The sequence below is a fragment of the Leucoraja erinacea genome, chromosome 29 (genome assembly GCF_028641065.1).
Source record: "Leucoraja erinacea ecotype New England chromosome 29, Leri_hhj_1, whole genome shotgun sequence".
NCBI classification, from domain to species: Eukaryota; Metazoa; Chordata; class Chondrichthyes; order Rajiformes; family Rajidae; genus Leucoraja; species Leucoraja erinaceus.
This window is the reverse complement of record NC_073405.1, coordinates 6,625,247-6,645,594: the sequence shown is the minus strand read 5'-3', so window position 1 is coordinate 6,645,594 and position 20,348 is coordinate 6,625,247. Positions and strand designations below refer to the sequence as shown.

The 20,348-nt window shown below is 45.9% G+C and overlaps 1 protein-coding gene across 1 annotated transcript; it reads left to right on the top strand.

Moving 5' to 3' along the window:
• The first annotated feature begins 327 nt into the window (after window positions 1–327).
• On the top strand, window positions 328–18,386 carry LOC129711079 (proteinase-activated receptor 3-like). Its single transcript, XM_055658461.1, has 2 exons — window positions 328–458; window positions 15,949–18,386. Exons 1-2 carry the CDS (start codon window positions 446–448, stop codon window positions 16,974–16,976), a joined length of 1,041 nt encoding a protein of 346 aa, XP_055514436.1. The 5' UTR covers window positions 328–445; the 3' UTR covers window positions 16,977–18,386.
• The last annotated feature ends 1,962 nt before the right edge of the window (window positions 18,387–20,348 follow it).

Genomic DNA, 20,348 nt, shown 5'->3' with positions numbered 1-20,348 from the left:
TGTGAGATTAGAGACTAGCTTTGATGGGGCAAATTGTTCGGCAGGGATGAGTTGGGCTGAAGGGCCTGTTTCTGAACTGTTTCTAAGTGGCCCCGCCCGAATTGTCACCCGCTGAGTTACTTTGATATCGACAAATGTTTGAAGCTTGGATTTGGATCATTTTCATATCTGCCGCTGCTAAAGATAGGACGATGCCTTATATGGACCATTAGAACTTGGCTGCGGAAATCTACAACATGCTATTCATACGCAAAGAGATGGAGCCACATTCATTTATTGGCTCTTTAACTTTTTTTTTTTAGCTCCACCCTTGTTCTTGGCAACACCCTAAATCCAGATCCTAAATAAAGACATCTGTGCATTGTGTGTGGGTGTGTGCTGCCTCTGGGAAGTGTTTTGTTTCAGATCATCGCTGGGAAGGTTGTCGTAATTTTCGCCAAGAGCTATGCAGACCTTAGGTAAGTGGCGATCTGCTCAGCACTGAGGAGGGGGGCACGTTTAACAATTCTTCCACCCCCCACCTCCTCACCCTTCATCCCACTGCGGGGGAAGAACTAATTCTGTGACTACAGAGTTCGCAAACTTCTGATAACATCCATCGCTCACCTGGCGTTAGGGAAAAGGATGAACCGGTCAATTTATAACCACAGGTAGGCAAAAGTGCTGGAGAAACTCAGCGGATGCAACAAGCATCTATGGAGCGAAGGAAATAGGCAACGTTTCGGGCCGAAACCCAAGGAAATAGGCAACGAAACGTTGCCTATTTCCTTGGGTTTCGGCCCGAAACGTTACCTATTTCCTTCGCTCCATAGATGCTTGCTGCGCCCCGCTGAGTTTCTCCAGCACTTTTGTCTACCTTCATTTTTCCAGCATCTGCAGTTCCTTCTTAAACACTTATAGCCACTTGGTGTGGGGTACTACTTTCTGAAGGGCGTGCATGATAAAAATAAAAATAAAGCAGAAACTGGAGGTACTGCAAATGTGGAGGAAGGAAGATAAGATCCTCTGAACTATTACCAGACACCCAGCCGGCTTGTTTTGGAAGGCAGTAATACAACTTAAATACAAAGATGTGCGAAGAAATGTGCGTGGGACGTACAACGAATTAGGGGGGTACAAAATAATTAGGGAATGACTAGAAAGGTTTAAAGGTTTACCGGATGATCATCCCCAATCAGTATCCCCGTTCCTGCCTTCTCCCCATATCCCCTGACTCCGCTATTTTTAAGAGCCCTATCTAGCTCTCGCTTGAAAGCATCCAGAGAACTTGCCTCCACCGCCCTCTGAGGCAGAGAATTCCACAGCTGTGTATAGAATGATGTTACATAAGGGACACAAAAATGCTGGAGAAACTCAGCGGGTGCAGCGGCATCTATGGAGCGAAGGAGATAGGTAACGTTTCGGGCCGAAACCCTTCTTCAGACGCAAAAGCATATGCCAGTTTGTGTGTAGAAACGAAGAACTGCAGATGCTGGTTTATACCAAAGACAGGCACAAAGTGCTGGAGTAACTCGGCGGGTCAGGCAGCATCTCTGGAGAGAAAGGGCAGGTGACGTTTCGGGGTTGGGACCCTTCTTCTGTCTGAAGAAGGGTCCCATCCTTTTTCTCCAGAGATGCTGCCTGACCCGCTGAGTTACTCCAGCACTTTGTGCCTGTCTTTGCACTACTTTGACTTCAGCTTGTGTGCGGATTATTGTGGCCACTCTAAGATATTTGGGCATAACTCCATAACGGCAGGGGAACTAAGTGGTCACACTGGGGTGAGTATAGAGAGATTTGTGGGTTCATTGGTAGCATGGTGAAATTGTAACATGGACAGATGATCCAAGGATATTTTATAACAAGAGGAATCGAATATATGAGCAAATAGGTCATTCTACAGTTGTACAGAGCCCTAGTGAGACCACACCTGGAGTATTGTGTGCAGTTTTGGTCCCCTAATTTGAGGAAGGACATTCTTGCTATTGAGGGAGTGTAGCGTAGGTTTACAATGTTAATTCCCGGGATGGCGGGACTGTCATATGCTGAGAGAATGGAGCAGCTGAGCTTGCACACTCTGGAGTTTAGAAGGATGAGATAGAATCTCATTGAAACATATAAGATTGTTAAGGGTTGGACACGCTAGAGGCAGGAAACATGTTCCCGATGTTGGGCGAGTCCAGAACCAGGGGCCACAGTTTAAGAATAAGGAGTAAGCCATTTAGAACGGAGATGAGGAAACACTTTTTCTCACAGAGAGTGGCAAGTCTGTGGAATTCTCTGCCTCAGAGGGCGGTGGAGGCAAGTTCTCTGGATGCTTTCAAGAGAGAGCTAGATAAGGCTCTTAAAAAGAGCGGAGTCAGGGGATATGGGGTGAAGGCAGGAATGGGGTACTGATTGGGTGGGGATAATCAGCCATGATCACATTGAATGGCAGTGCTGGCACGAAGGGCCGAATGGCCTACTCCTGCACCTATTGTCTATTGTCCTTTCCTCCAGAATTGCTGCCTGACCCGCTGAGTTACTCTAGCTTTTTAGAAACATAGACAATAGGTTCGCGGCAGCACCGCCATTCAATATGATCATGGCTGATCATCCAAAATAAGTACTTAATTCCGGCTTTTTCCCCATATCCCTTGATTCCCTTAGCCCCAAGAGTTAAATCTAAATCTAGCTCTCTCCTGATTTTTGTGTCTGTACTCGATCTATAAAGTGCAACGTGGGGAGTTATTTTATTATCAGAGTGCCTAATAGATGCCGATAGTAGGCACAGCAGCTCCACGAGTAAAGCTGCTGCCACACAGCCCTGACGTCAGTCTCCGTGGAGGTGGCATGGTCTCCCTGTGACTGTGTGTGTGTGTGTGTGTGTGTGCACACATACACACACACACACAAAACAAACAATAATTATATGGGGAGGAACATACAGGAGCCTGAAAACCGTGATCACCAGGTTCAGCAACAGTTTCTTGCCAACAACCATCAACAACCAAACCTGGTGGGGTTCGGGACGAAACGTTGCCCATTTCCTTCACTCCATAGATGCTGCTGCACCCACTGAGTTTCTCCAGCATTTTTGTGTACCTCCTATTGTCTATTGTCTATTGGTTTTGTGGTCAATGTGGATTTTGTGCCACAAACGTCTCATTCTCCGCTCCTGTGTTCTTGTCCTTGCTCCCATCACAGAATGCAGAAAGAAGTCAGCCCACAAGAGCCGAAAATTCCCCATTGTCCAGGTCCGCGACCCAGTTACCAACCTGATTGGGGATGATCAGCCATGATCACATTGAATGGCGGTGCTGGCTCGAAGGGCCAAATGGCCCACTCCTGCACTTATTGTCTATTGTCTGTTGTCTATTGATAATTTCTTTGGGACATAGATACAGGCAGAGACTTAACCAGAGTGTAGAAAGTTATAAAGGCTTTAGAACCAGTTCAGTTCTGTTTAGTTTGTTGTCACGTGTACCGAGGTATACGAGGTAAACAAACTTTTGTTCCGTGCTATTTTGTTCCATGTTGACAGAAGGGTTTAAGCCTGATAGGCGTTTTCTTCGGACTGGCAGATATATTGTTTACAGATAAAAGGCTTCCAAACCTGAGGAAGGGCGTGCTTGCTTTGGACGGAGACTGCAATGAAGATTTACAAGTTTGGTTCCTGTGATTATTGAGCATTGTCCTTTGAAAAAGATTAAGTAAACTGTTTGGGTAGGAGAATTGCTCCCTTACTGCGCCAGAGACCCGGGTTCGATCCTGAGTACGGGTGCTGTCTGTACGGAGTTTGTACGTTCTCCCTGTGATCATGTGGGTTTTTCTCCGAGAGCTTCAATTCCCTCCCACACTACAAAGAAGTGCAGGTTTATACAGTAGTTATAGGTTCATTGGCTTCAGTAGATTGTTCATCAGTTTATGTCGTAATAGCAGAATTAGGCCATTCGGCCCATCGACTTTACTCCTCCATTCGATCATGGCTGATTTACCTAACCCCATTCTCCTGCCTTCTCCCCATGACCTTTGATGCCCTTAGAAATCAGGAACCTGTCAAATTCCGCTTTAAAATACCCAAATGCCTCTGGTGTGTAGAACATAATTAGTGTATGCGTGATGGACATAAAATGCTTGAGGTAGGTAGACTAAAGTGCTGGAGAAACTCAGCGGGTGCTGCAGCATCTATGGAGCGAAGGGAATAGGCACCGTTTCGGGCGAAAACCCTTCTTCACCTTCGATTTTCCATCATCTGCAGTTCCTTCTTAAACAACTGCTTGAGGTACTCAGGCTGAAGTTTGAAGAAGGAGGTTGACCTGAAACGTCACCCATTCCTTCTCTCCAGAGATGCTGCCTGTCCCGCTGAGTTACTCCAGTGTTTGTGTCAATGTTTGGTGTAAACCAGCATCTGCTGTTCAATGGACAATAGACAACAGGTGCAGGAGTAGGCCATTCGGCCCTTTGAGCTAGCACCGCCATTCAATGTGATCATGGCTGATCATCCACAATCAGTACCTCGTTCCTGCCTTCTCCCCATATCCTTTAATTCAGCTATCCATGAGCTCTATCTAGCTCTCTCTTGAAAGCATCTGGAGGACCAGCCTCCACCGCCCTCTGAGGCAGAGAATTCCACACGCTCACAACACTCTGTGTGAAAAAGTTTTTCCTCATCTCCGTTCTAAATGGCTTACCGCTTATTCAGTTCCTTCCTACACAGAGTGTATGGGCGATCATCGTTCTGAGTGGGCTGAGGAGCCTATTTCCTAAAGGAAGTATCTCTGAACGAAGACTCTTTACTTGACCCATCTGGTCTCCTCCACCATTCAATCATGGCTGATCTATCTCTCCTTCCTAACCCCATTCTCCTCATAGCCTCTGACACCTGTACTAATCAAATAATCTATCTATCTCTGACTTAAAATTATCCACTGACGGCCTCCACAGCCTTCTGTGGCAAAGGATTCCACAGATTCACCACCCTCTGACTAAATAAATTTCTCATCATCCTAAAAGAACGTCCTTTAATTCTGGGAGTATGACTTTTGAAAGACCTAGGCCTCCACTCCCCCTAGTGGAAACTTTGAAGAGTTCTGTGTTCCTGGCTAGTAGAAACATAGAAACATAGAAAATAGGTGCAGGAGTAGGCCATTCGGCCCTTCGAGCCTGCACCGCCATTCAATATGATCATGGCTGATCATCCAACTCAGTATCCTGTACCTGCCTTCTCTCCATACCCCCTGATCCCTTTAGCCACAAGGGGCACATCTAACTCCCTCTTAAATATAGCCAATGAACTGGCCTCAACTAACTTCTGTGTCAGAGAATTCCACAGATTCACCACTCTCTGTGTGAAAATTTTTTTTCTCATCTCGGTCCTAAAAGACTTCCCCCTTATCCTTAAACTGTGACCCCTTGTTCTGGACTTCCCCAACATCGGGAACAATCTTCCTGCATCTAGCCTGTCCAACCCCTAAAGAATTTTGTAAGTTTCTCTAAGATCCTCCCTCAATCTTCTAAATTCTAGCGAGTACAAGCCGAGTCTATCCAACCTTTCTGCATGTGAAAGTCCTGCCATCCCAGGAATCAGTCTGGTGAACCTTCTCTGTGGCAAGAATGTCTTTCCTCAGATTAGGAGACCAAAACTGTACGAAATACTCCAGGTGTGGTCTCACCAAGACCCTGTATAACTACAGTAGAACCTCCCTGCTCTTATACTCAAATCCTTTTGCTATGAATGCTAACATACCATTCGCTTTCTTCACTGCCTGCTGCACCTGCATGCCTACTTTCAATGACTGGTGTACCATGACACCCAGGTCTCGTTGCATCTCCCCTTTTCCTAATCGGCCACCATTCAGACCCATCTAGTCTCTTCGGCCCATAATGTCTGTGACATACAAGGGGCAATTTTTTTTAACGGAGGAGCCAATTAACTTACAATCCTGCATGTCTTTGGGACGTGAAAAGAAACTGGAACACCCACGGAGAAACCCACGTGGTCACGAGAAGAACATGCAAACTCCACACGGACAGCACCTAACGTCAGGATTGAACCCGGGTCTCTGTACTTGTGAGGCAGTACTACTGTACCGCCCAATACATATCTATAGATATGTGATATATGCCAAGTTAAACTACTCTCCTCTGCCTACATGCGATCCATACCTCTCCATTCCCTGCATATCCGTGTGTCTATTCAAATGCCGATAGTATACTATAGTATCTGCCTCCAACACCTAACAGTGTATTCCAAGAAGATTAAGAAGCTTTGGAATTCTTTACCCTAAATAGGCTGTTGAGGATCAGTCACTGCATATAATTACATATTTATAGATATTGCATGTATGTATTTGGCAGCACAGTAGTGCAGCTGGTAGAGCTGCTGCCTCACAGATACAGAGACCTGGGTTCAATCCTGACCTTGGCTGCTGTCTGTGTGGAGTTTGCATGTTCTTCTCGTGGGTTTCTCCGTGGCTTTGTTCCAGTTTCTTTTCACGTACCAAAGACATGCAGGATTGTAAGTTAATTGGCTTCTTCGTTAAAACAATTGTTCGTTCAATCCTGACCTTGGGTATTGTTTGTGTGGAGTTTGCACGTTCTCCTTGCAACTGTGTAGGTTTCCTATCGGGTGCTCTGGTTTTCTCTTACATCCCAAATACATGAAGGTTTGTAGGTTATTTGGCTTCTATTAAAAACAAAATTGCCCCTAGTGTGTCGGGAGTAGATGAGAAAAAGTGACAACATAGAACTTGCATGAACGGGTGATGGATGGTCGGCGTGGACTCGGTGGGCCAAGGGGCCTGTTTCCACGCTGCATCTCTAAATTAAACCATACTATATTCAAGTCTAAAGAAGAGTTCTGACCTCAAACGTCACCGATCCATGTTCTCCAGAGATGCTGCCTGACCTGCTGAGTTACTCCAGCACTTTGCATCTTTCTCTTCAGTAAAGACAGTTTAACACATTTTAAAGGAATATCGAAAATAGAAGATTGATGGAGGGCTTAGCTATGGGAAAGTTTAATGGAGATGTGCGGGGCAGAATCCTCACACTGAGAGTGGTGGGGGCCTGGAGCGCTGGTGGTGGAGGCAGATATGATAGTGGCACTGATGTAGCTTTTACTGTAGATAGGCACATGCAATTCTCTAACCTGAGAGGCTGCTACAAAGATATATACATTCCAGGATGCTATAGACTTTAAAATGTCTCTGTTTACCTGCATTCACACTTTCCTCTGAATTACTTTCCTCTACTTTAGAGATACTGTGTAGAAACAGGCCCTTCGGCCCATCGAGTCCACGCTGACCAACGATCACCCTGTACACTAACATTATTCCACACACTCGGGACAATTTACTGTTTACAGAAGGCAATTATCCTGCAAACCTGCACGTCTTTGGAGTGTGGGGGGGGGGGGGGGAGGGAACTAGAGCAGCCAGAGAAACCCACCTGGTCACAGGGAGAACGTACAAACTCGGTACAGACAGCGCCCGTAGTCAGGATCGAACCCGGGACTCTGGTGCTGTGAGGCAGCAGCTCTGACACTGCACCACCGTGCCTCCCCAAATTCCTGATACAAAGTGTAAGCCTAATGATAGATAGTAACGGTTTAAATGGAAATGGGCCAAATGCTTGAAGGTGGGACTAGTGTGGATGGGGCATCTTTTACAACATGGACAAGTTGAGCCAAAGGGCATATTGGTCCCATCGTGTATGACTCGATGACTGTGACTCTACTCTCGTTCATTGAGCTGGGGATTTTTGTGTTCCAAAATATAGCTGACCTCATTGTAATTTAAAATCATGCACTCCCTGTGATCCTAAATCTCGTAATCTTCTCCAGCAATCTTCTAGCTATTATTGTTAGAAAAATGATATTCACTGCACGGGAATAATGTCATCTCATTGTCACGGAATAATGTCATTCTAAAAGATGAAATTTGCCGAACATTTGGATAGCAGAAACGGGATTGGTCCGAGTAGGCATGGATTTACGAAGGGGAAATCATGATTGGTTAATCTTCTGGAATCTTTTGAAGATGTAACTAGGAAAATGGACAAGGGAGAGCCAGTGGATGTAGTGTACCTGGACGTCCAGAAAGCATTTGATAAGGTCCCTGATTGGAGATTAGTGGGCAAAATTAGGGCACATGGTATTGGGGGTAGAGTGCTGACATGGATAGAGAAGTGGTTAGCAGACAGGAAACAAAGAGTAGGGATTAACGGGTCCCTTTCAGAATGGCAGGCAGTGACCAGTGGGGTACCGCAAGGCTCGGTGCTTGGACAGCAGCTATTTACAATATACATCAATGATTTGGATGAAGGGATTCAAAGTAATATTAGCAAATTTGTAGATGACACAAAGCTGGGTGGCAGTGTGAACTGTGAGGAGGATGTTATGAGAATGCAGGGTGACTTGGACAGGTTGGGGGAGTGGGCAGATGCATGGCAGATTAAGTTTAATGTGGATAAATGTGAGGTTATCCACTTTGGTAGCAAAAACAGGAAGGCAGATTACTATCTAAATGGCGTCATGCTGGGAAAAGGGGAAGTACAACGGGATCTGGGGGTCCTTGTTCATCAGTCTATGAAAGTAAGCATGCAGGCACACCAGGCAGTGAAGAAAGCCAATGGCAGGTCCTTCTGCAGTTGTACAGAGCCCTAGTGAGATCACACCTGGAGTATTGTGTGCAGTTTTGACCCCCTAATTTGAGGAAGCACATTCTTGCTATTGAGGGAGTGCAGCGTAGGTTACAAGGTTAATTCCCGGGATGGAGGGATTGTCATATGCTGAGAGAATGGAGCAGCTGGGCTTGTACACTCTGGAGTTTAGAAGGATGAGAGGGAATCTCATTGAGACATATAAGATTGTTAAGGGTTTAGACACGTTAGAGGCAGGAAACATGTTCCCGATGTTGGGGGAGTCCAGAACCAGGGGCCACAGTTTAAGAATAAGGAGTAAGCCATTTAGAACGGAGACGAGGAAACACTTTTTCTCACAGAGAGTGGTGAGTCTGTGGAATTCTCTGCCTCAGAGGGCGGTGGAGGCAGGTTCTCTGGATGCTTTTAAGAGAGAGCTAGATAGGGCTCTTAAAAATATCTGAGTCGGGGGATATGGGGAGAAGGCAGGAACGGGATACTGATTGTGGATGATCAGCCATGATCACGTTGAATGGCGGGGCTGGCTCGAAGGGCCGAGTGGCCTCCTCCTGCACCTATTGTCTATTGTCTATTGTCACATCAATGTCATCTCATCACCCTTTCCTGGTTGTTGAATCATCTTCTCCTGCACCACATTGTTGCACGAATGAACTGTCGTCCAAAAACATGTGATGAAAGATGTGATGTGGGTAAGAGGTCAAATTTGATTTCGGTATTCCACAGATAGAACTGTTCAGACTTGCAATTTCCTTTGGAATGTCTTAGTCATAGAGTGATACAGCTTGGAAACAGGCCCAGCGACGTTAGTCCCACCTGCCTGCGTTTGGCCCATATCCCTCCAAACATATCCTACCATGTCCCTGTCTAAATATTTTGTGGTTATTACTAACATTGTCAAGATTCCAAAAGACTGCCTGTCCTGCATTACCCTGCACATGTAACAACATGAAATGGAAAGATTCTTTCATGTTCGACCGACAAGAAAACATGAATACACATGCCCAGGGGAAAAGATATAATTGGAATCTGGAGGGCAACATTTTCACACAAAGGGTGATGGGTGTATGGAACAAGCTGCCGGAGGGAGGTAGTTGAGACTGGGACTATCGCAGTCATTGGTTTATACCGAAGATAGGCACAAAGTGCTGGATTAACTCAGCGGTTCAGGCAGAATCTTAGTTTTAGTTTCAGATGTACTGAACTGAAACAGGCCCTTCAGCCCACTGACTGCGTCGACTAGCAATGCCCGCACACTAACACTATCCTACACACACAAGGCACACTTTACAATTAAACCTTACTTTGGAGTGTGGGAGGAAACCAGAGCACCTGGAGAAAACCCACGCAGGTCATGGCTTGCTGTGTTAGCTGTGAGGAGGATGCTAGGAGGCTGCAAGGTGACTTAGATAGGCTGGGTGAGTGGGCAAATGCATGGCAGATGCAGTTTAATGTGGATAAATGTGAGGTTAACCACTTTGGTGGCAAAAACAGGAAAGTAGACTATTATCTGAATGGTGGCCGATTAGGAAAAGGGGAGATGCAACGTGACCTGGGTGTCATGGTACACCAGTCATTGAAAGTAGACATGCAGGTGCAGCAGGCAGTGAAGAAAGCGAATGGTATGTTAGCATTCATAGCAAAAGGATTTGAGTATAGGAGCAGGGAGGTTCTACTGCAGTTGTACAGGGTCTTGGTGAGACCACACCTGGAGCATTGCGTACAGTTTTGGTCTCCTAATCTGAGGAAAGACATTCTTGCCATAGAGGGAGTACAGAGAAGGTTCATCAGACTGATTCCTGGGATGTCAGGACTGTCTTATGAAGAAAGACTGGATAGACTTGGTTTATACTCTCTAGAATTTAGGAGATTGAGAGGGGATCTTATAGAAACTTACAAATTCTTAAGGGGTTGGACAGGCTAGATGCAGGAAGATTGTTCCCGATGTTGGGGAAGTCCAGAACAAGGGGTCACAGTTTAAGGATAAGGGGGAAATCTTTTAGGACCGAGATGAGAAAAATAAATTTCACCCAGAGAGTCGTGAATCTGTGGAATTCTCTGCCAGTTCATTGGCTATATTTAAAGGGAGATAGATGTGGCCCTTGTGGGTAAAGGGATCATGGGGTATGGAGAGAAGGCAGGGATGGGATACTGTGTTGGATGATCAGCCATGATCATATTGAATGGCAGTGCAGGCTCGAAGGGCCGAATGGCCTACTCCTGCACCTATTTTCTATGTTTCTATGGGGAGAAGGAATGCCCATAGTAAAAGGTGAGGGAATGAGTCTGAAGACGTGGACTAACCCGAAACTTCACCGATCCTTTTTCTCCAGGAACACTAAGTGAGATCTGCCAGATTCCTGCGATATCGTCATAGGCGAATGTGTGAATGAATCAAATACACGTGACAGACCTATATAATTGCTGTCTTTCGGTTAAGGAATTATCCTGTGTTCTGCAACCCTCCATGCCCCAAATGTACAGCCCCACCACCAATTTACCGGCAACTGATTTAGTTTAGAGATTCAGCGAGGAAACAGGCCTCTCGGCCCACCGAGTCCGCAACGACCAGCGACCCCCGCTCACTAACACTATCCTACACACACTAGGGACAGTTTTACATTGATACCAAGCCAATTGACCTACAAACCTGTACGTCCTTGGACTGTGGGAGGAAACCAAACATCTTGGAGAAAACCCACGCGGTCACAGGGAAAACGTACAAACTCTGTATAGACAAGCACCCCATAGTCGGGATCGAACCCGCGTCTCGTGGTGCTGAATGGCAGCAACTCTACCACTGCCCCCATCGATGATTCGGCACTTCCATTAATCCGGATTGGCCGGTACCGTGTGAGGCAGCGGCTATGCCAGTTACATCACAGTGCCGCCCTACACAACATTGCCTGCTCTTTGACCTTTGCCTCAAGCGATTTGCTCTCCCACGAAGCGAGCCACGCTCTTCTAATCAACAGAGCAATGCATTTCAGGACTCTTCGATAACAGATGTTTCCTCATCCTTGAAGTCCAAGAGATAGCCATTGTTCCACCCAGCCTCATGAGATCTGAATTCCTCTCGTGCTGCGGGCACTTACTTCCAGTCCACGCCTCAGGGCCCACTCATGTCCCCTCCATTGTTCTGAACACCATCAATCTCCAACAATCGCTGTCCCGTGTGTCTTGCATGTGTTTGACAGTCTGCCATAATATCTTCAAATACAAAAGGATTCAAATTCCTTGAAACCTTCTCCTGCATCCCAAAGAGACTGTGCATCCTTGATTGAAAACATACGGAAGGGAGATTTTTTTGGATTCATTTAAGGCTTCGGATGGTGCAGTGGTAGTGTGGCTGCCTCACAGCAGCAGAGACCCAGGTTCGATCCTGACAACACGGTGCTTGTCTGTGTGGAGTTTGCACGTTCTCCCTGTGACCTCATGGGTTTTCTCCGGGTGTTCCGGTTTCCTCCCACACTCCAAAGCAAAGATCCTATAGCGGAGCAAGATAGACCACTCCTGCTAAATGCAATGGGCTGTTTGCAGGCCAGGGTGTCAGCTTGCCCGATGGCAAGTGGGCCCCTGATGAAGTGGGCCCCCTATATCAAGTGGGCCCCTGATGAAGTGGCCCCCCTTTGTCTCCTGGCAACCAATATTTTTAGACCCAGTCCGCCACTGGCTGTAGGTAGACAAAAGTGCTGGAGAATCTCAGCGGGTGCAGCAGCATTGATGGAGCGAAGGAAATAGGCAACGTTTTGGGCCGAAACCATTCTTCAGACAATGGGCTGACGTGTAGTACGCAACGGAGCGGCACGTGGGCCTTTTTTTCATCCATTTCTGTAACCCGACCTGACTTTGGGTATCCCTCTCGCGGTGTAATCAACGTTGCAGGGGGACAGTTTGTGTTAATAAATTATAATTCTGAAAATGAGGTGAAGATTTTTACCAAAGAACTTTGATTTTTACGAGGATTTGTTCCGTAACCGGCTTCCGTCTCCCGTCTCCGCACTAGTATCCTTGCTCCGCTGTGGGATCTTTGGACTGAAGCTGGTTACAGAAATGGGGCCGAATCTACCCATGACCGTACTACATCTTTTTCGTCGAGTGATCTATCTTGCTCGCTATAGGATCTTTGCTCCAAAGACGCGCGGATTTGTAGGTTAATTGGCTTCTGTAAATTGTAAATTGTCCCTGGTGTGTAGGATAGTGTTAGTGTCGGCCGGGACTGATCGATCACTGGTCGGTGCGGACACGGTGGGCCGAAGGGCCTGTTTCCACGCTGTTTGTCTATACAACATTTTTTTAAATGTGGATGTAGGCTGCACCAACACGAGTAGTCCCTAAGAAACAAAAGTGTCGGGAGTGCATTTAGCCTCCCTCACTCCAAAGACGTACAAAGACGTCGGAAAAATGCTGAAAAGCAGGACCTCCAGGGTTGTTATCTCCGGTTTGCTTCCAGTTCCTCGTGCTGGCGAGAGCAGGAACAGGGAGATACGGGACCTGAATGTGTGGCTGAGGAACTGGTGATTATGATATAGTTGGGATCACGGAGACATGGCTCCAGGGTGACCAAGGCTGGGAGCTGAACATCCAGGGATATTCAATATTCCGGAGGGATAGACAGAAAGGGAAAGGAGGTAGGGTAGTGTTGCTGGTTAGAGAGCAGATTAACGCAATAGAAAGGAAGGACATTAGCTTGGAGAATGTGGAATCAATATGGGTTGAGCTGCGAAACACTAAAGGGCAGAACACGCTAGTGGGAGTTGTGTACAGGCCACCTAACAGTAGTAGTGGAGTTGGGGATGGCATCAAACAGGAAATTAGAAATGCGTGCAACAAAGGTAAAACAGTTATAATGGGTGACTTCAATCTACATATAGATTGGGTGAATCAAATTGGCAAGGGTGCTGAGGAGGAGGATTTCTTGGAATGTATGCGGGATAGTTTTCTAAACCAACATGTAGATGAACCAACGAGAGAGCAGGCTATTCTAGATTGGATATTGAGTAATGAGGAAGGGTTAGTTAGCAGCCTTGTTGTGGGTGGCCCCTTGGGCAAGAGTGACCATAATATGGTTGAGTTCTTCATTAGGATGGAGAGTGACATTGTTAATTCAGAAACAAGGGTCCTGAACTTAAAGAAAGGTAACTTTGAGGGTATGAGACGTGAATTGGCCAAGATAGACTGGCAATTGATTCTTAATGGGTTGACGGTGGATATGCAATGGAAGGCATTTAAAGACTGCATGGATGAACTACAACAATTGTTCATCCCAGTTTGGCAAAAAAATAAATCAGGGAAGGTAGTACATCCGTGGATAACAAGGACAATCAGGGATAGTATGAAAACAAAAGATGAAGTGTACAAATTAGCCAGAAAAAGCAGCCTACCAGAGGACTGGGAGAAATTCAGAGCCCAGCAGAGGAGGACAAAGGGCTTAATTAGGAAAGGGAGAATAGATTATGAAAGAAAACTGGCAGGGAACATAAAAACTGACTGCAAAAGCTTTTATAGCAAAAAGCAAGGGGTCGGGGGCAAATGAGATGGAGGAACTGAGTGAAATCCAGGTTAGCCGGGAAGTGGTGTTGGGTAAATTGAATGGATTAAAGGCTGATAAATCCCCAGGGCCAGATAGGCTGCATCCCAGACTACTTAAGGAAGTAGCCCCAGAAATAGTGGATGCATTAGTGATAATTTTTCAAAACTCTTTAGATTCTGGAATATTTCCTGAGGATTGGAGGGTAGCTAATGTAACCCCACTTTTTAAAAAGGGAGGGAGAGAGAAAATGGGGAATTACAGACCAGTTAGTCTAACATCGATAGTGGGGAAACTGCTAGAATCAGTTATTAAAGATGGGATAGCAGCACATTTGGAAAGTGGTGAAATCATTGGACAAAGTCAGCATGGATTTATGCAAGGTAAATCATGTCTGACGAATCTTATAGAATTTTTTGAGGATGTAACTAGTAGAGTGGATAAGGGAGAACCGGTGGATGTGTTATATCTGGACTTTCAGAAGGCTTTCGACAAGGTCCCACATAGGAGATTAGTATACAAACTTAAAGCACACGATATTGGGGGTTCATGTGGATAGAGAACTGGCTGGCAGATAGGAAGCAAAGAGTAGGAGTAAACGGGTCCTTTTCACAGTGGCAGGCAGTGACTAGTGGGGTACCGCAAGGCTGTGCTGGGTCCCAGCTATTTACGATATATATGAATGATTTGGGCGAGGGAATTGAATGTAACATCTCCAAGTTTGCGGATGACACGAAGCTGGGGGGCAGTGTTAGCTGTGTGGAGGATGCTAGGAGGCTGCAAGGTGACTTGGATAGGCTGGGTGAGTGGGCAAATGCATGGCAGATGCAGTATAATGTGGATAAATGTGTGGCAAAAACAGGAAAGTAGACTATTATCTGAATGGTGGCCGATTAGGAAAGGGGGAGATGCAATGAGACCTTGGTGTCATGGTACACCAGTCATTAAAAGTAGACATGCAGGTGCAGCAGGCAGTGAAGAAGGCGAATGGTATGTTAGCATTCATAGCGAAAGGATTTGAGTATAGGAGCAGGGAGGTTCTACTGCAGTTGTACAGGGTCTTGGTGAGACCACACCTGGAGTATTGCATACAGTTTTGGTCTCCTAATCTGAGGAAAGACATTCTTGCTATAGAGGGAGTACAGAGAAGGTTCACCAGACTGATTCCTGGGATGTCAGGACTTTCATATGAAGAAAGACTGGATAGACTCGGCTTGTACTCGCTAGAATTTAGAAGATTGAGGGGGGATCTTATAGAAACTTACAAAATTCTTAAGGAGTTCACAGGCTCGATGCAGGAAAATTGTTCCCGATGTTGGGGAAGTCCAGAACAAGGGGTCACAGTTTAAGGATAAGGGGGAAATCTTTTAGGACCGAGATGAGGAAAATATTTTTCACACAGAGAGTGATGAATCTGTGGAATTCTCTGCCACAGAAGGTAGTTGAGGCCAGTTGATTGGCTATATTTAAGAGGGAGTTAGATGTGGCCCTTGTGGCTAAAGGGATCAGGAGAGAAGGCAGGTACAGGATACTGAGTTGGATGATCAGCCATGATCATATTGAATGGCGGTTCAGGCTCGAAGGGCTGAATGGCCTACTCCTGCACCTATTGTCTATGTTTTCTATTAATTGGCTTCAGTAAGTTGTTAAATTGTCAATAATATGTAGGATTGTGCTAGTGTACGGGGTGGTCACTGGTCGACATGGACTCGATGGGTCGAAGGGCCTGTTTCCGTGCGGTATCTCTAAAGTCTAAAGTTTAAATACAAAAAATTTAAACCGTCTTCTCATTTCTTTAGAACCTATGCCAGATGCAGGCGGAGTGCTAGCATCCAGTTCGAATAATGACGATGGAGCTATCTTAAATGAATGGGGTGAACGTCAAATGACAAATTCCGTCACCACTGTGTTAACTCCTGCCCTTTACATCCTGGTGTTTATCATCGGGTTCCCAGCCAATGCTCTGGCCATTTGGTTTATGGCCGGCAACATCAAGAAGCCTTCCACCATTTGCCAGATCAACCTGGCTGTTGCCGACCTCCTCCTGATCCTGGTGCTGCCGTTCAAGATCCATTACCACATCCAGGGCAACAACTGGATCTTCGGGGAAGCTCTGTGTCGGACGGTGACCGCCTTGTTCTACGGCAACATGTACTGCTCCGTCCTCCTCCTCACCTTCATCAGCATCGACCGATACTGTGCCCTGGTCCACCCGTTCTACTCCAGGCGGTTCAGGGGCAACAGGTTTGCTGTATCAACCTGTGCTGCCATTTGGGTCTTGGTTGGCCTCTTTGTCCTGCCATTATTCCTTGTGCAACAGTCCTTTAAGATCAGCCTCACTAGCATCACTAACATCACTACCTGCCACGACGTCTACCTGGAAAATATGCAGAGTGTTTATTTCTATTACTGGCAGGCCGTGGTGATAATAGGCTTCATCATTCCAGCTCTAATCACTATCGTCTGTTATAGTTTTGTGATCAGAATGTTACTGCTTAACAAGAGAGAGTACAGAAAGGCCAAGGTCGTCACTGTTTTAACTCTGCTGATATACCTCGTGTGCTTTGGTCCCAGCAATGTAATACTTTTCCTGCACCAATGGATCCCTAAACTCTACATCCATTACATGATAACCGTGCCCATCTGTAGCTTCAATAGCTGCATCGACCCCTTCATCTACTACTTCATTTCGGATGAATTGAGGAACAAAATAAAGAAGATGATCGGTATCCAGAAAGTTGTCACTAGATTTCGTAATTCGCAGACAACCAGCACTTGGTTGTCTCGGATGATTTCTTCCAAAAGATCTCCCACGAATAGTAGCTGAGTGATCTGGGGTCGGGTGGCTTCGAAGATCAGGCATCCCTCGCGGCAATGTAAAAGTCCGCAGCTCACCATCTGACATGCTGTACCAACCAAATGACGGGCGGCACGGCGGCGCAGCGGTGGAGCGCCCGTAATTTGGTTGGCGCAGCTGCACCCGTGGCTTGTGGTCACGCATGCAGTGCCAGGGACCCGTGTTCGATCCTGACCACGGGTGCTTGTCTGTGCGGAGTTTGTACGTTCTGCCCGTGATCCCACTTGGGTCTTCCCCGAGGTCTTCAGGTCCCCTCCCACACTCCAAAGACGTGCAGTTTTGTAGGTTAATTGGCTTTGCGTAAGCGTAAATAGTCCCTAGTGTGTGTATAGGATAGTACTAGTGTGCGGGGGTCGCTGGTCGGCACCGACTCGGTGGGCCCGAAGGGCCTGTTTCCGTGCTGTGTCTCTAAACTAAACTGAAGCAAAACATTTGCTCTGTTTGGCCCAATGTCACAAACATGTTGTATCTGACCATCAGTCTGAAGAAGGGTCTCGACCCCGAAACGTCACCTATTCCTTCGCCCCATGGATGCTGCCTCACCCGCTGAGTTTCCCCAACATTTTTGTCTACCCTCGATTTTTCCAGTATCTGCAGTTCCTTCTTAAACATATCTGACCCGAAATGTCGTTTGTTCGTTTCCTCAACAGATGTTGCCTGATCCTCTCAGTTCCTCCGCCACTTCGAGTTTGCCCAATGTTCCAACTTCCGCAGTCAGTTATGTCATCATAAAATTCAATTCAGGAGCATCGGCACAAACATGGAACGTTTTGTTTAGATGTGTGGGACTAATTTGCTTTTACAATTGAAATGGATCAATATTGACCCTAAAATTACTAAAAAATTGATTATTGTGGTCTTGTCAAACATAAGGCTTAGCATTCCACGCCACAAATCCCAGTTGTGAAGACACTGGTATCATTGGCTGGCTGTAGGACATTGATCATTCTTTTATTCTGGATTTTAATTCATGTATTGTGTTTTTTTTAATATATAATTTATGATGCTTTTATAAGTGATATACTAAGATTTTATATGCACTATGATATTTTATTAATATGCAATGCATTTTTATTTAGTGTTGCCCCTTGTCTGGGCCTTGAGTCCGAAATATAGATTATTATTATTATTATTATTATTATTATTATAATATTGAACTAGTGTATGCCATGTACAACCGATTATAGTACACTGATTACAGCCATCTGTCATTTTATTTTCTCTGCATCTGATCTTCAAAGTATCATATATTCAGTAATACATTGAAACAAAATCAGAAAGCAATATTTTAAATAAATTGATCATTTACTACAAAGGTTTTTTTTGCTTGTAATTTAAATTAGCTGTTTCTCTTTCATTGATAATTAACAAGTGTATCAGTCACAATGTTGCTTATGCCGCATTTCAATCATGTGGTTTTATTTCCATTGGGATATGCTACCATTTCTGTTCTTTAAAGGTTTATTTTTACAATAGAAATCGCCAAGTTATAAGCTATGTTCTCGAAGTCATGGAAACATAGAAAATAGGTGCAGGAGTAGGCCATTCGGCCCTTCGAGCCTGCACCGCCATTCAATATGATCATGGCTGATCATCCAACTCAGTATCCCATCCCTGCCTTCTCTCCATACCCCCTGATCCCCTTAGACACAAGGGCCACATCTAACTCCCTCTTAAATATAGCCAATCAACTGGCCTCAACTACCTTCTGTGGCAGAGAGTTCCACAGATTCACCACTCTCTGTGTAAAAAATGATTTTCTCATCTCGATCCTAAAAGACTTCCCTCTTAGCCTTAAACTGTGACCCCTAGTTCTGGACTCCCCCAACATCGGGAATAATCTTCCTGCATCTAGCCTGTCCAACCCCTTAAGAATTTTGTAAGTTTCTATAAGATCCCCCCTCAATCTTCTAAATTCTAGCGTGTACAAGCCGAGTCTATCCAGTCTTTCTTCATATGAAAGTCCTGCCATCCCAGGAATCAGTCTGGTGAACGTACAAACTCCGTACAGCTCCGTTGAACAGCGCTGGGGACCCGTTGTTCAATCCTGACTTCTCCCTGGGACCACGTGGGTTTCCTCCCAGTGCTCCGGGTTCCTCCCACAATCCAAAGACAGGCAGGTTTGCAGGTTAATTGGCTTCTATAAAGTGTCCTTGTGTGTGAGATAGAACTAGTGTACGGGTGGTCGTTGGTCAGCATGGACTCGGTGGGCCAAAGGGCAAAATAATTGGATCTAACTCAACATAACTGAGTTATGCTTCTGCTGTTCATGAATCTCACTCTCAACCTGCCAAGTAACCTTTGCACTTGGAAACAGGACCACCAAATAAGGTAGGATTTTGACTTCCAATATATTCTAGTTTCTTTTGGCCGAGTTTCTGTTCAAATACGCTCTCCTTCAATAGCCCTGGGCCTCCCTGTTCACAGACGATCAATTGTCCTACCTCTCATCACCAGCCCTTCTCCCTTGACACTGGTGGCACAGAAATAATCCGGGACCTCTTCTTACTTCCTTAAGACCATGAGACCCATCAAGTCTATTTCCCATTCCACCGTAAGACATGGGAACGGAATTAGGCCATTCGGCCCGTCGAGTCTACTCTGCCATTCCACCATATAGGAGCAGAATTAGGCCATTCGGCCCATCCAGTCTACTCCACCACTCGATCAATGCAAACAACATTTTCTATCCTTATTTTTGGAATCTCACTCTCACTTTCACCCAGTTCCACCCCCTCTGGTACAATATGCCAGTGTTATACAGTACTGTACCACAGACTCGACAGACAGAAGGATGAGAGGGGATCTCATTGAGACATATAAGGCTGTTAAGGGTTTGGACACGCTAGAGGCAGGAAACATGTTCCCGATGTTGGGGGAGTCCAGAACCAGGGGCCACAGTTTAAGAATAAGGGGTAAGCCATTTAGAACGGAGACGAGGAAACACTTTTTCTCACAGAGAGTGGTGAGTCTGTGGAATTCTCTGCCTCAGAGGGCGGTGGAGGCGGGTTCTCTGGATGCTTTCAAGAGAGAGCTAGATAGGGCTCTTAAAAATAGTGGAGTCAGGGGACATGGGGAGAAGGCAGGAACGGGGTACTGATTGGGGATGATCAGCCATGATCACATTGAATGTCGGTGCTGGCTCGAAGGGTCGAATGGCCTACTCCTGCACCTATTGTCTATTGTCTATTGTCCCCACCAGCACCGTACTCCAGTGTTATACAGGGATAGGCCCATCCCCACCAGTACTCTACCCCAATGTTATACAGCAACAGATCCATCCCAAAATGTACCGTACCCCAGTGTTGGACAGCGACAGACCTAACTGTGTCCCTGTGTTAT